Source organism: Acanthochromis polyacanthus, chromosome 20, assembly GCF_021347895.1.
Source record: "Acanthochromis polyacanthus isolate Apoly-LR-REF ecotype Palm Island chromosome 20, KAUST_Apoly_ChrSc, whole genome shotgun sequence".
Taxonomy (NCBI): domain Eukaryota; kingdom Metazoa; phylum Chordata; class Actinopteri; family Pomacentridae; genus Acanthochromis; species Acanthochromis polyacanthus.
This window is the reverse complement of record NC_067132.1, coordinates 25218029-25234938: the sequence shown is the minus strand read 5'-3', so window position 1 is coordinate 25234938 and position 16910 is coordinate 25218029. Positions and strand designations below refer to the sequence as shown.

The 16910-nt window shown below is 39.6% G+C and overlaps 1 protein-coding gene across 1 annotated transcript in view; it reads right to left on the bottom strand.

Moving 5' to 3' along the window:
• Positions 1-16910, bottom strand: part of apbb1ip (amyloid beta (A4) precursor protein-binding, family B, member 1 interacting protein) — a 30863-nt gene that overhangs the window by 5630 nt on the left and 8323 nt on the right. The window contains exons 3-10 of the mRNA XM_022208036.2: positions 15207-15294; positions 13313-13602; positions 10481-10558; positions 8602-8761; positions 2343-2464; positions 908-982; positions 660-803; positions 62-172 (exon numbers count right to left, since the gene is read on the bottom strand). Of these exons, the coding sequence (XP_022063728.2) occupies positions 62-172; positions 660-803; positions 908-982; positions 2343-2464; positions 8602-8761; positions 10481-10558; positions 13313-13602; positions 15207-15294 (1068 nt within the window). The remainder of the gene's footprint in view (positions 1-61; positions 173-659; positions 804-907; positions 983-2342; positions 2465-8601; positions 8762-10480; positions 10559-13312; positions 13603-15206; positions 15295-16910) is intronic.

Here is a 16910-nt window from a genome sequence, read left to right as displayed (position 1 = left end):
GCACTTCTTCATTAACATCTTTTCTAGCTTTGAAACAGGCCCGATCAATGAGCCTACTTACCTTCAGAACAAAGCAGAAGTCAGTCGGGGCCTTGTATTTGCTCTTGAAGTCTTTGCCATAGTAGACATTTACGTTGTCGAACTGGATAAAACAGACGAGATCACGGGAGGACTGTGGAGAAATAATAGAGGATTACATTACAAGTTTATCTGCAGTAACCATTTTGGCTTGTTTTTTTTTGTTTTTTTGCCTTTTTACTGAACTGAATATCTACACCACAGATGCAGGATTGAAGCATAATGCTCTGTACGAATGGTATATTTGGGATTGGGAGCTGCCAAGAGATCTAAGATATACAGTACTGAAGGTATCCAGAGGGGAGTAAAAGCTCTAGCTATATTCAGCGGTGCATGAAATAAGAGTGGGCTAGATAAAGCAGAAAAGATTCCACAGTAGAACTTGGTAGTCCCATGCACAGATGAAAAACATTAGATTTCATTTGAGGTTTCAGTTGATATAGCAGAAATATCTCTCTCTGCATCTACTGGATTTTCATCTGTCACCACGTCAACTCAGCTCAATACTGGATGCACCCAGAATTAGAGCATCAGCGATTAGATTTACGTTTATTCCTCGATTTCCCCTTTTGACCCCTAACCTTGGTCTTCCCTTTGGGCACGTAATAAATTCCCGATGCCCTCAGCTGGAAGAGCCGCTGCTTCCAGGACTTCTTGCCGTCTTCTTTGAGGTACAGAACCCCCTCGAGATCAGGCACGATGATGGAAGTGCCGCAGAAGTTCTCCTGCAGAGGTGAAAGAGGGATGAAAGAGGCCGTTGAGAGGAGTTCCCACTGGGAAAACTGTCACCTTAAGGATAGTATTTCACTTATAGGTCATGCTTACCTACCTGTATTAATAACTCCTTGTCTTTGTCTTTAATGTCTTTGAGAGTTTTCTTATCCTTCTTCCATAGATAAAAGTTCTGCAGGAATAAAACAAAAAATGCATTTATTTATGATGGCAAGATGACTTTCCAAGTATATTGGCAATTTTTATTATTAATGGAGGTCGTAAGACTCTAGGGATGGAAGCATTGGGCTGTAAATAACTCAACTATGAGACTGTATCTTGTACAGTCATTCATTTAGAACAAAAAAGCTTCAAATCTAATGGCTGTACTTAGCCTTCAGTGCCAATTAAGGCCGCAACTAATGATTTTTCATTGTTGATTAATCTGTCGATTATTTTCCCAAGTAATCGATCAGTTGTTTGGTCTCTGAAATGTCAGAAAATGATGGAAAATGTTAGGCTGTGTTTTGCAAAGTCCAGAGTGATGACATAAACTGTCTTGTTTTGTCCAAATTCCAAAGACATTCAGTTTAGTGTCACAGTGTAGTAAGGAAACCAGAAAATATCCACATTTAAAATGCTGGAATCGCAGATTCTTATACATTTTTTAAAAATTGTTCAAAAATAGTGGGCGATTACTTCAATATATAACAACTAATTGAAAATTTAGCATCTGTTAGAGTTTGATTCTTCAAGAAAGTATGATCATTCTGGTTTTATGAAGTGATTTAACCTAACGCTTTATTTTTCTTTGGAGAACTGAAGTTTAATGTACAGAATATCACCTTCAAACATTTGCTATCAGCATCCCAAGCAGAAAAAGTCATAGTTAGTCTTTCAAACAATAACATCAGTCTCTCAAGCTCCACTGTTTTGTCTCCATATGACTGGAATACTTTGACTTCATAGCACAGTTCAGGCCTATGTTTTCACTGCGATACAAAGCCCAGAGGGAAATTTTACTTGGTAGCTCTTGTCAAAAGTTACATTTTTAAATGAATTGGGACATATTGTATAAAACAGATCTGTCTTTCATTGGAGGACGTGGAAGACATGATGGAGAACCTAAAAAATGAGAATGTCTCACCAGTTTTCCAACACGGCCATTTGTCTCTGCCAACAGACCGAATCCATTAAATACTCTGAGATTACAAAGGGTCCCATTATATCAACAAACATGCCAAGATCTCAGTATTTTTTTGCCTGAAGCTGTTTGGTCTGATATATTGCAGTGAAGACGTAAATGTAAGAGGTCATCCCGCACGGTGGAAAGACATCTCATAATTCAGACAGCGATTCAGCAGTGAAAATAACCAGATGGGGCTGAGCTGAAACAATGTGGAGATAGACTAGCACAAACCCAGGCCAAGAATAAGGAACTAGCCCATGTGGGACATCTGAGCTATCACACGCACATCACCTCTGATCACTATGCTACTATATTTAGAGAGGTAGCTCGTCTGTGTCGATTTATAAAGGCGCGGGGGACCAACCTGTGGGTTTTTGAAAACCTCATGCTTTTCCCCTCTTTCTTGAAAGAGGATTTTGTTCTCGCTGTCCCGCGTCCACGCTAAGAGCGGCTCCACAAGGTTCTCGTGGTCTTCAAACGTCCGTTCTGCCGAAAGAAAAGCAAACAAACTAGTTGTCACAGTGTGATCGAGCCAAAAAGATGTATAATTTTCTTGTGAGAATACAGCAGCAGCAGCAGCTTTGAAACCACTATGTTGGTGTTGAAGTGAAATAATCCTGGTGAAAATGGTGCAGTTTCGAGTGTATTTTTAGATGGGACAACAAACTGAACATATAGCAGCTTTAATTGAAGTTGTAGTACAACTAGTGACAGATTGAGGAGGTTACAGATTCAGGGGTGCAAAGGGTCAGAAGATCCTAAAGCTCAGATCAGAGCATGACACCACTGACCCTTTTAGCTGTTCCTGTTTTTCTTCACTCTTTAGACCTATTTAGGTTAGCCCAATAAAATACGCATTTTTATTGCACTATTGTTCACGTTTTTTATGCATAATACAGCTGGCGGCTAAGAGAAGTAAAATTTTATGTGTATGCGCTCAGAAGGTCATTGTCTGATCCAAAATAAAAAGTGTTTTTGGATTAAAAGCAGCTCGCTGTTCCTCAGTGTAAAGGCATAAGTAGTGACCCTTCACAATAAGAGTCTTAAATGGTTCCTACATCCACATGTAAGCTGAATTTTTAACATTAAACTTGATTCATGTGGTGCTTTATCTAACTATTAATCTGATTTTTAATCATTTTTATTAGTTAGCAAACTATGTTCTCATCCCAAAAAAGTTGTAATCAAGGTTAGGAAACTATAAGTAAGGTGAAAACTCTAGCAGAATTTTACACAACTAAGAACTTCACTGTTAGACTGAAGAGTGTCAGTTAAAAGTAAACTAAAGGGAACTACAGTCTCCATTATATAACTTGCAACTGATATCGTTTTGCTTCTCAGACAGTAATTATTTGCATGATCACAAGCAGCTGCTTATTCGAACAGTGATAAGGTCAAGATCAACATGAACTTCTATGTCCTCAAGGGGCAATTTTAGTTGCACAGCCAGCAATAAACACCATCATTATCAACAATAAACGCACTAACTATTCACACAGAGTTACATCATTATAATAGCAGTGACGACAAATGAGTTCTTAAATCACTTCATGCGTTTTGACCAAGCAGAGGTGTAATTTTTCTGTCTGGAAACTGTGGAGAAGCTGTGAAAAAGTCGTATAAAATCAAGCAGATTTCACTGAAGTACAGCACTGCGATACCTTTCTACCGCTGCAGTAAATCCTGCTAATCTCTCTTCTGTCAGCCAGAAAAAAAATAGTTTGGCGCAGTCAGTTTGGAAGATTAAAACGTCTCCGGTTTGATTCTCATACACTCACGTCGCTGCGCTTTATTATTTAAACCAGAATATACATCAGTCTTTATCTCCGTGCCATAAAAACAAGCCAAAACAAATGCTCAGCCATATGTATAGTAGTTCACTGTCAGTAAATCTTAAAATCAGCTGAGCTTGGTTCAAAGTCAGTCTCACAGCTGTGCGATTGTCTATTTCAAATGGGCTGAATTAAGGCTGGATTCCTTCGCTGGAAGGACTTTAAATGGCACTAAAACCTCAAAAACACATTAAGAGCGCCTTCCTCCTCCTCCTCTTTGCCCACCCACAGATCTCCATCATGTACTGGGCATTCGACTGTAGTTTAGCCATGGTCTCCAATTACAGGTTAGCAGCTGAGGCAGAGGTAGGCATTAAAAGAAATTGCTGCCAGGGCTCCAGACTATAGTTTGACTCTTTACCGTCATTAAATGAATGGTGTGACTTTGCTGCTGGAGTGAGTTATTAGGAGTAAAAACCCCCTTTGAACTGTGTGGAGCACATGGCGCAGTACGGTAGTGCGCATGGTGAGCACATGGGTGACTTTTAACAGCAGGGACTTGTTTGAAGATTGTGTTCCCGTCGAGCATGACTCCCCTTGACTCCCTCGTTGATAAGAGCTAAAGGTCATGTGAAGTGTGACTAGTCAGAACACAGATTTCAGGGGGGTTTACAGTCATTTAAAAAATGCAAAAATGAAGTCAGTTTCCACTTTAAAGATGACACAAAACCCCATCCACCTCTCGTGCCCATGAGTCAGATGGTCTGCACAGTAGAAATGATGCACCGGTGGCATGTTATAAATAGCAATCTGTGCGTCAGACGGCTAATTTAAGCTGGGGCCGTGATTTGGTCAAAGTGTTGAACAAAGGGAACCACACATTTCTTCTTCTGTGGTTGTTTTGTTGCATGGCTGTTCAGATGAATCCTCTTTACAAACAGATGCAATAAGAAGCATGGGTTTCTCTGCAGAAATAATTGCAGTTGCTGTATAAATGTCACATTGAAGTTATAATGTGTTTTAGATTGTGTGTGATGAAGTACTATCTCAGCAATGTCTTACAGTACACCTTTTTAACAAGTAGTTCAAGCTGGAGTAGGACTTTGAAAGATCTACTTCCGTGAAAATCCAGTTGTTTTAGCTTGTTAGCATGATCATATGGGTGTTTTTGTATGCTGGAAGATATATTATTATTAGCAAAAAAGCAGTCAATTCCATGGTGGAGCATTTCTATTTTAGAAACTTTAGTGCACTGATGGCAGTTTAGAAAACATGGAATTAGACTTGAAGGGTTTCTTACATCACAAACCTGAGGAACCAATCCCAGGCCATTCCGCTCCAATTCACCACCTGACCATCTGCAATTTGGATGACTTCTGTTTTTTTTGGTTTGTTTTGTTTTTTTAAGTGGTGACTACTGATGGTTAGTATTATTCTATCATATGTACCATTGAACACCATATGTCCACATCAACATGCCTACAATATTATTATTTATCAAGTTATGAAACTTCAATCATTCCTCCACAGATTAGTGCAAAGAAAACAGCGTTAAAAATCAACACCTTCTTTAAGAATTTTTAACTCAAAAGCTAACCTTATCTATGACCCTATATTTTTCATGTTTTACTTAATAACATACGTACACATAGAAATATTATCTGACAAATATGAGATGTTCAGGCGTGATAATTTGGTGAATTGAGGTGGAATGACCCTCCTGTTAACTTGCAGAATTTGGCTTTTATTCGTCTTCGGAATTGGTTTCCAGTTTGACCGTTGGTGGGTACTTGTCTTTACAGTGTTTTAGCAGTGATGGGAGTGTTGGTGTGCTCAAGCTGCCATGAGCCAGGAGGAGACGCAAGTGTGTAAAAGTTAAATCTGACCCATTTGAAGCCATCGTTTCATTGAATTTGACACAGAGTTCAGCTTTTAGGGCTTAAATGAATGACTACGCAGGGATTTTAATAGAAATCGTCTGTTGCCAAATAAGTTAACACAATACTGCCTATCAACCATGTAAACCTCTCTGTGTTTCATACTTAACCAAAATTTTAAATGTAGTGACAATGGTTGGTTTAACAGATCTTAAGAAGGGAGCAAATTTAGCACCAGAGATGTGGTTACATAACAGCCAGCGACAACATTAACAAAGACAGTGCAAATTAAAGTTCTGTACTGCAGATATTGCATCTTGTTGTAGTTGACTAAAATATCATGTCAGTGTGCTCTGATTTTTGGCAGTGATTGGTGGTTCCTTTTTCACGATATTAATAAGAAACTGCGTTAAAAATCCTCAGTCAAATGAATGGGAATGGCCGTCTTTGGAACCCTGCAGCTGCGGTACATTTTACAGTAGTCGCTTCATTTAAAGTTTAAATGGGTCACAAAGCTTTGAATGTTATCCGTCTAAATACGTGTTTTGATATCTTTTACGCTGTCTATGCAGTTGAAGTTTCAGGATATTTTTGAAAATCCTGAATTTTTCTTTCCACCAGCAAAATTTTGTGAAAAAAGCGCAATAAACCTCACGTCTGTCACTCAATTTCTCCTCTACATGAACAATTTATGCATAGAAACAGACATTTTTGTCTTCTTTCATCCAGTGTGACTCTCATTGCTGTAGAACTTGTGTTTTTTTTTCATAAATCGTGTAAACTCTCATCGACTCCCATTATATCTGAAAGTTTTGGGTAAGAATCAGAAGAAATGAGTCTCTCTAACCTGCCACCAAATATGCAGAATGCACACTACATGCATGAAAATCTATCAGCTTGTTCTAAGCAAGAAATACAGTAAATCCAGGCTAATCCATTAATTCAGTGCGTCGCAGCTGCATATAAAATTTTGACGGATTTTAAAGCAAAACAACATTGGTTTAGATTTTGACTTGATGACTTTACCACCAGCTTTTCATTAAAAAAAACTGTTTGAGGACGGCGCAAAATGAGTCACACTGCATGTCATGCAAGATTGTTTCTTTAAAATTGCGAATTATCGCCATAGCAATCTGTAAGAAAAGCAGATGGCAGCGAATGTGATGGCGGCGCAGTCCGGCAGCTGAAGTAAATATAGCACAAGACGGCTCAGACGGAGGATTGAGATCATAAGGCTTGTATTTCCACATGACAGGGAGGATGACTGACAGTGTCCGATACAGCAAATTAAACCCACCTGTGTACACTACTAGTGCGAGTGTAAGCAACAGAGGGATGGAGGGAGTGCAGAAGACGGGGGAGGAGGGGGGGGGGGGGGGGAGAGACGGATGGGAGGACGATCAGTGTTTCATTGTGAGCTCACTGCGGTGTGGCTGCCACCGTTGCCAATAAAAACACAGTCCATCATCTGGACCAGGGTGAAATATCCCACCCTGTATATGCGTCTGTGTTCAGCTGACAATTTATATAAAAACACACTGAAGGTTTACGTTGTTGAGGCATCTATCACCCCTCTGTGTTAGTCTGGTTTTGTTGCCCTGAGCTGTTCCTGTACTACATTACCCAGAAACACTTGTAGGTGAAGCATCTTTTTTCCTCTGCCAATGACATTTTGGTAGATTGATTTATTCCAAACTGCTGCTAAAAGTGCAAAAGGAATCTAGTTTTCTGTGCAGAAGAAGACTTCTAATTTCCCCTAAAACACTCAACCTGTCACCAGGTGTTTACAACAGCAAATATCTCAGGAAATAACCACATGTTCGGTCCCTGTGGCGCTTTATTAATCAGTGACCGTTCCTTAAAGCCTTACTGATGGTTGATAGATTAATCATTTGTCATCAACACCATTCAGCCAGAGTCGGAGCTTCATTTTCCGACATCCTACGGATGTGACGATGTTTTCCAGTGCTTCTAAATCTGGATGTGTAACTTCTTGGTGGTGTCCTCAGGACATTGCATCACTTGGTGTAGCTATGCTGATGCCACTCAGCTTTATTTAGCCGTGTGACCAGACAACACATGACCAAATTGTGTGTGTTTTTTTAGATACATTTCCTGAAGTTGAAGCAAAATGAGTTACAGGTTCTCAGGCTCAAAAAAATCTGATCGTCTTGGACTTAAGAGGGTAGAAAATTTAAAGTTCTTTTTTGGTCATTGATTAAACACCTAAAAACTGATCTCTGTGGATCAAAGTTACATATTTATTAGTCTTTTTTTTTACTCTCGTGCACCCATGAGCACATTTTATATTCTTTTCATTGTAGATGTTTAGAAAATGTTGCCGATGTTAATGCATTTAGAATAAAAATAAGTAAAGCAAAGCATGTATTTTGGGGCAATTTCGATATTTTAACCTCAGTGTTTTTTGATATATTCGTTTTGAATTTTACATTGCATTATATTACATTTGTCACAATGTTGATGATATTTGACCCAGACTGTCCACTGAGCTGTTATTAAATGAAAATAATTATTATTTTTTGTGTATGTAAAAATAAAAAATAAAAAAACAACAATGGCATCTTGTAAACAAACTGGCAAACTTAAAATCCTTAAAATGAATTCATTTTTGGTATTTATGATCAGGACTCAAAGAATTTTTAAAAAGTAGTTTAGGACAAAAAATAATAATACATAACATTTTTTTGGCATTGTTTTTGACTTTGACACTTTTGTCTTTTAGGACCCAGTGTAACTGTTTTAAAGCGCATTTTCATTACTTTGGGGATCTATTTTTTTAATTTTATCACCTCATATTTTGCATTTATTGTCTTTTGACTTGTTAGTTTAATCACATCATGTTATGGTTTAAAATTCTTGTATGTAGTTCAATTTTCTTGTTAATTTCTACATTATCTTATCACCAGTTGTGCAGCATTCACCGCATAGCCGATGTTTTATCATGATAACTCACCGAGTTGCAGTTCAGGGTTGGTCTCACACAGGCTCCAGTCCACATTACAGTCACAGTGAGTTTTCTCAAACATGTTGTCCAGAACTTCCCTGACGTTTTGCCTTTCATCCACCATCAGAGTCTTGGAGGAGCCGTCGTTCATCAGCACTTTCACCACCAGCTGTCAGAAGAATCAGACTTTATTGACCTTTGTTTTATTTCCTCTTTCTAACAATACAAAAGTTACATTCCAATAAGTGAAAGCTGCTAATTTAAATGAGTATTTTGATAGTCTTGAAGAGATTTAGATGAGCAAAATCTTACTCCTTTGACTCTGCAGTAAATACAGAGCTAAAGCACAGCTAGCAGGCAGTTAGCTTATCCAGAAAAACCTTTCTTTTCTTGATAAAGATTAAAATAGCAAGATATGACATGCAAATTAATTGGATTGGATTGTAAAAAATTCTTGTCTTTGGGCAGAAACAGGTTAGCTTTTGCCTCAGTTTATGCTAAGCTAATCTAGCCATTCGAGCTCTAGCCTAGTTGTTCCTTGTTGCTTCATATTTACAGCATGGATGAGAAAGTGATCCAAACAAACTCACCAGAAAGCATGAGCATATTATGCAAACTATACAAAACACGATGTTTTCTAGGAGAGACTGAAGTTTTCTAGTACAGTAGCAGGTGTCCTGAGTGAGACACCAAATCCAGCATTTATGCACAAGCAGCTTTTTTATTCACCGATTTAATTACAGGCTCTGTGCACTAAGTGCTTGGTTCTGTTTCCTAATGGTAGCTTTACTAGCAGAGTTGGAGCATCAGCACTTCTGTCTCTGTTCTGGCCTTTTATTAATTTCTCCTCCACAGTCTTTTTGCACTCTTAGTGCCTCATCCAGCAACTTGGCTGAGATTAATTTTGCTCTGGAGCAGAGCATTGCTTTCCTTTGCATGCTCATATGGCTTCATGCTTCCTCTCATCTGGAAACAAATCCAGCTTTGGGAAGCCGAAGAGTTTCACAGAACCAAGGTCAGCCAGTTGCCTTTTGTCATAAAAATGTGGGTTCCAGAGATGTTATCACAAGAGGATTTAGGGTGTTAGATCATATGTCACTCAGTCTCGACCTTCCCTGGAAAACAATCCGGTTCTGACATGTGGTCAAATGAAATATCACTGGATATCAAATTATTTTTCACCTCAGTACTTCCTCAAGCAAAGAAGGTTCCTTTAAAAAAAAAAAAAGAGGTCCGTGTTGAAAACATGATCAGGAACCTGTGGGTTCATCTGGAACTTGAGGACCTCTGACCACAGAAACTTCTGCTGAAACTACTGAATTTAGCACCTTGCTCTTGTGAATCTAACAGCTCAAAAAGAGGGGTTTCTGTGAAAGTGTCCAGTGATGTGTTTATTCAGTTTCCACTTGCACACATGATGATTTTTGAGCTTAGAACTTAATTACTACCTTAACCCAAGCAGTCTCACTCATGAGTGAAAATGTAGAACATGGCTGTCATCTGTCAGTCACGTTGTCCATTACGATTAAAGTATGCATGAAATTGTTTTTGTTTGTGTAAAATTGCAGATCTTGACGCGTAGCTTTGCATGCAAGACCACATGTCTGTGCATTTCTGTGCTGCTTTGAAGATGAGAAAGTGTCTACATATCACACAAAGAGGAAGCCGTGCCGTCCTGCAGGATGTTGGCTTGATGAAAGTGGCCATCCATTACTGTGATTGATGGCTCTTCCAAAAGGAAAGAAGGAAAGAAAGAAGCCATGCGATGTTTGAACATTAAGCCTTTTATAGCGACGTCCAGGTAGCCATAATTCTAAGAGTCTTTACTGTTGCCAGTGGATGTCAGATCAGAGGACAGTGCACCAAGTCAGGGTTGGGCTGCTCTTACCTTTTTCACTTTGGCTTCCTTAAGCTTCTCCAGAGCGAGTTTGATTTTGTCTGCCTTCATCTGTGCCTCGATTTCCTCCTAAACAGGACAAACAATGATACACACAGTGATGAAACATTTTAAATAGTTTTTTTTTCCCTGTCATTTGTCATGTCACTGTGCTTAAAAGTGCACAATTTTTAGAAAAATCAGTGACCAAAGATCCTCTCTAAAGTAGGGGTGGGGCTTTAACGTGTTAAATGCGATTAATTAATTGCAGAAAAAAATAACGCGGTAAAAATATAATGCATTTAATCACACCTTTCTCCAGCATATTAGGTGGTGGTAATAAACCTAAAGTCTGATTGCCAGCTGCAAAGAAGATGAACAGGATACATTGTCAGAGCAGAAATGTCGGACCAACATGGCGGCTCGGTTGCGAATTACGAAAACTGTTCAGCAAAAAGTATTTCTGAAAGCATTTGAGGTGAGAAATAAGCTGCTGTATATGTCCTTGTTTTAGTTGAACAACGGCTAGTTTAGACATTTAACAAAAGTTTTGCGATGCGTCGGACCTCCGCTAAATTAACTACTTTATGCAAATGTGGTCTGAGACGACAGACTGACAAACGGTGTAGCCAGCCCATAACAGACCACTTTTCAAGACATTGAAAGAGCCTGAGTTTACAAAAAGTCTTAAAATGTTGAATATAATCACTATAATTGCACTTAGTAATCTGTGAATGTAGTAGACAGATGAAAAATGCAGATAAATATAAATGAAACAAACATTTTTCTTGTTCAAGTTAACGTACATGTCTAGTCATCAACTCAGTCGTCAACCAAAATTTAAATGAAAATTTTTGCTTATTGTGTCAAATATTGCTATCTGACCAAAATGTGATTAATCGTGATTAATTAATAACAAGGCCTGTAATTAATTAGATACATTTTTTAATCGTGTTCCACTTTGGAAAATACATTCATTCACTCTTTTGTCTACAGTCTGCAGCATTAGCTTAGCTTAGTGTAGCATCTGCTGCTAGCTGGTTTCTAACTGCAGATGCTTCAGAACTCCAGAATTTCAGTAGAAACTATTGTACATTCAAAATCCAGATTGCAAAGCACCAAAAATTCAGTTTTTAACTTCAAACGTTAACAATCACAATGAATGGTTGAAGGTCTGTGGTTAACAAGGTCATTTCAACTACAGAGTAGCCACAACAGTTGTGTTTTCACAGAACTGTCAAGCAAATTTTTGAGCAAACTTTTGAAATGGTGCAAAACACAACAAAAGAAAGACCCACTATGGGGTAAATAAACTAGGCTGGGCAGCGTCGCCAGAATGTGGTACATGTTTTGTTATACGTGGCCGTAATAAACAGAACAAAAAAGAAGGACGTCGTTTGCCAAAAACCTCAAAGATGCCAAAGAAACAAACAAAACTTTGGCATCTAGAACAAAAAAACTGAATAGAAGTCTTCAGGAATTGCTGAAAATCTGGAACGCGGCAGTTATGCTTTCCTGTCAGCTGATATTGGTCGTATTTCAAGATATCTGGAGCCGAAAGTAGTGAAAGATTTGGAAACAGTTGATCAGCCGTCTGAGTGAAATGTTCAATAGGACTTAAAAATGCTGTTTCTATATCCCATTGTGAGGTATTAACTCTTTTTCAAACAAGTCAAAAACAAACAAAAAATGTAGTAAGATGCTTCAAAATGCACCTTAAAATATCTTATGGAAGCATGGCTAGAGACTGTCTTACAAGATCTGGTTGGAATATTTATTAGATGTATTATGTGATACATGATGACCAGTCAAGCTTGATCCCAAATCAGCTCGACACCATCACATTCTCATAGAAAACCTTTGATTTATTGAAATTATTGTGCATTTTTTGTTAAATGAGATGCAAAAGCTCTAATTCCAATGAGTACATTTCTGTGGAAAGCACTTTTTGTTCAGGAGGTGTAATATACTGGTTTAATCTCATCGCTTCCTCTGGGTTCACGCATGAATTTCATTTAGGATATTACATCCAGCCTATTAGATCTGAATTAGCCAGGATGGGTTACTGTTTTCTTTGGATTTATGCTTCCAAGTCAGGTGCAATCACACGTAAAAATCCTGCCCACAGCTTTAATGAACATGTACTCTTCTACCTAACAATGACGCATTCTCTGCCCCGGCACAGCTGGTGTTTTTACCTCAGAAGGATGAGGTAACAAGCTCTGCTAAAGCAATAAGCTCCCGTCTGGCTCCCCCCTCCTCTACTGCCACATCTCTACCCCAACCTTTGCTATTGATCCTGTTACACTTTTCTCATGGCCGCATGCGTTTGATCTGTTCCAGACAGACTCTCTCGGCTGTTTGGCCTCACAAGTCTCTAACTGTAACAGATGCCGCCGTGCAGGAGCAACTCTGCTATGATCTCACTGTCCGGCTGTTAAAAGAGCAATACCACTCCTCCGAAGCTCCACAAAGGGGCGAAGAGAACTCATCAGAAATTTATAGGCTGGGAACTGGTGATGTTTTTATTGTAAAACTGTCTTGTCACGCATGGCTTAGAAAGCACTTACTCGCGGTAAACCGAGACATACCACCAATAAAAGCAAGATTGTGACATTATTGCTCGGTTTCTGCTCTTCCCTGTTGTCTCTTTGAGGCCCGACAAACTATGTGTCCTTCGGCATTGGGGCTTTGTCCTTGAAAGCAACCAAAACCAACTTTCTATTAGTCTGTCAAGCCTTGATTAAAACTCTCACTTCTTAAATTTTGGACCAGTTCCCAGTAGTCGAGAGGTGAGGAGGTAATTGGAGAGATGCTGCTCATATCATACAAGGGCTGACTCACCTTTGTGGGCTTCTTCGACTGAGGAGGTGGTAAGGGGGAGGTGGTGGAGGGGGATGGGGTGCTAACATTGCTGCTGGTGCTTGCGGGGGATGTTGGTGAGATGAGCGAGGAGGCCGGTGGCGTGATCAGGTCGTTGGGCGGCGGCGGCAGCGGCAGCTCCGATGGGGGCGGCGTCGGCACCTTCAGGCCTTCGATCTCCGCTGCGAGTTTCTCTTCGGTCGCGTTGAGGTCGGCCACCAGATCAGCCATGAGAGCGTCCAAGTCATTGTCCTCCAGCTCATGGAGGGACGCTGGTGAAGCAGAATCATGTTGTCAAGTGCACATACAAGAATAGTTACGGTAGGTGTTGCCTCGTGGTCAGAATACACGATCACTCTGTAAATACTCAGCATCGTCTCATGCAATTAGCCTCAGTTCCTTTTTCAGAATGATGTGGATTTTTTTTTCTCCAAACCTGAAGAACTTTCCTTTTTTACACTAGTTCCTCTTTCTGATGTTTTTATTCAGCAATGCAGCACCCAAATAAACAAAGGATTTTCCTTCACTTCTTTCCTCGTTTATCCATCCTTTATTTTGCAGTTAAAAATAAAGGCTGGTGGTATAGAGCAGGTTCTTTAACAAATAGAATGTTGTTTTTTTGTTTGCAGACTGTATTTAGCCTATTTAGAACCCCTTTTATAATATTACAGAAATTATTCTTGCATGATTTTTTGACTTTCCGCCTTTGTCAGACAGTGACAATGAAAACAGATAGGAAATGGTGGGAAATGGAGCAGAGGAACAACACCCAGCAGAGTATTTATTAATTATTAACTAACCGTTTATAGGCTTGATTGATGGTTAATCAATAATTAACGGATGTATTGAAAGATGCAAACATGTTTTCACAACCTGGGAACCCAAAAATTGTTCTTTTAAACTGTTTTTAAGCTATTTTTTAACTCAATGAATGATTAATTAACCATTTTAAGGACATCATTTGCAATTTACAAACTCCTTATGAAAGAGATTTTTGGTACTATGGTTGGAAATGTCTCTCTAAGCCGCTAGATTGGTAGTCTAAGCTGAAATATCAACAGTTATGGGATTGATTGTCAAGAAATTTGGCACAGACATTCATCTTTTCCACAGGATAAATTGGAGTCACTTAACTTTTTATGTTGCACGTCAACATTTTTAATTCTCCAGTGAAAGTTTATGCACAAATGCTTGCATTAATCCCAGCTGCACATGAGTTTGGAGCTGATTTGTAGGTGTTCTTATGCTAACAAACACGGTAAACACTACTCTCCAAGCAGCAGCACGTCATCATTAGTTTAACGCCTCAGCCGCACTGAGCTGCTGATGGCTGGATACAGAAGTTTATTGTTTTAGAAAATGGAAAACCATTTATTCCGTGATTGATAGTTCAGCTACGCCAAGGACGGCTTGTGTTTATAAAGTCCCCCGAGACGTACGTTTGTTATAAAGCTGCAGAGCTTATCAACTCGACAAGATTTAATGGCGTTCACAATGCAAAGACAAAAGGGGAAGGAGGAACTTAAACTAGAGCGCTAATACTGTAAGAAGCTGTGACCTTGCTCCAATATTATTACTGCTGCTTGTTGTGCAGCCTGTTAGAGCCAGAGGCAAATAGTGATTAATTAGACCTTAATCTTGGTCTGAAATCACATCTTGAACAGTCGCCAGATATAGAGCAGAGCAGCCTTTTAGCTTTTTACATCAGAACCAGTACTTCAATCTCAATAATTTTCTAATTGATGGAAAACACACTTATACATCCTGGACTTGCACAACTGGGAGGTTGTAGCAAGTAAGTCATTGTGCAAAAAGCCCAACACCCAGTTCTTTGTAGCATTTCCACACACACTGACACGACAAAATGTTCAGTCACCGTTGAGGTCAGTGAAGCCGATGGAGAAGTTGGCTTCCTCCTTGGTGCTGGGGAGCGGCGCAGGAGGCACAGTTTCCTGACCCAGACTCTGCAAGGGAAGAATGAACAAGGCGGTGTGTTTATGAGAGCGTGAATGCGATTTCTGTACAGCAACAAGACCCCCAGAGGCTCAGTCAGTTAAACCACAACACACGCCGAGGGCTCCGAAACGTAAACTGTCCTCAAACATTATGTAAGAAAGCACAGGTCTACGTTAAACGTTCCATCTGTTTTTAGGTATCGGACCCAACAGTGCTTCTATGTGCAATGTGAAGCCTCCTACTCGGCAAAATTGATGTGATTTAAAGTGACTGGTGGGCTGGAAAACAACATCAAAGTGATCAGCGGGGTTTTTCACTAGGGGGGGAAAAAAAAAGTGTAATCTCTCGCTGGCTCATGAATTTGCCATTTGACCTTCTCAGTGTAATTTACGGTTGTTAGATGACAACAAAGAGTGTTTCTGTTGTGTTTGTCAGTCTACAGCATCCCGGTGATCGATGGGGGGTTTCATCGACTTTGTCATCCACCTCAAGAGAGGTTCAGACTATTTAAGATATTAGGTGAGCGAATTAACAGTTGGAGGTCGGGAAAAAAACGTGTTGTCAACTATGACCTACATTCCAAAATGACATACACACGTGGACAAAATTGTTGGTACCCCTCAGTTAAAGAAGGAAAAACCCACAATTCTCACTGAAATCACTTGAAACTCACAAAAGTAACAATAAATAAAAATGTATTGAAAATTAAATAATCAAAATCAGCCATCACTTTTGAATTGTTGATTAACATAATTATTTAAAAAAACAAACTAATGAAATAGGGCTGGACAAAAATGATGGTACCCATAACTTAATATTTTGTTGCACAACCTTTTGAGGCAATCACTGCAATTAAACGATTTCTGTATTTGTCAATGAGCGTTCTGCAGCTGTCAACAGGTATTTTGGCCCACTCCTCATGAGCAAACAGCTCCAGTTGTCTCAGGTTTGATGGGTGTCTTCTCCAAATGGCATGTTTCAGCTCCTTCCACATATGTTCAATGGGATTCAGATCTGGGCTCATAGAAGGCCACTTTAGAATAGTCCAACGCTTTTCTCTCAGCCATTCTTGGGTGTTTTTGGCTGTGTGTTTTGGATCGTTGTCCTGTTGGAAGACCCATGACCTGCGACTGAGACCAAGCTTTCTGACACTAGGCAGCACATTTCTCTCCAGAATGCCTTGATAGTCTTGAGATTTCATCGTACCTTGCACACTTTCAAGACACCCTGTGCCAGATGCAGCAAAGCAGCCCCAAAACATTACTGAGCCTCCTCCATGTTTCACCGTAGGGACAGTGTTCTTTTCTTCGTATGCTTGGTTTTTGAGTCTATGAACATAGAGTTGATGTGCCTTACCAAAAAGCTCCAGTTTGGTCTCATCTGTCCAAAGGACATTCTCCCAGAAGCTTTGTGGCTTGTCAACATGCATTTTTGCAAATTCCAGTCTCGCTTTTTTATGAGTTTTTTTCAGCAGTGGTGTCCTCCTTGGTCGTCTCCCATGAAGTCCACTTTGGCTCAAACAACGACGAATGGTGCGATCTGACACTGATGTACCTTGGCCTTGGAGTTCACCTTTAATTTCTTTGGAGGTTGCTCTGGGCTCTTTGGATACAATTCCAACGAT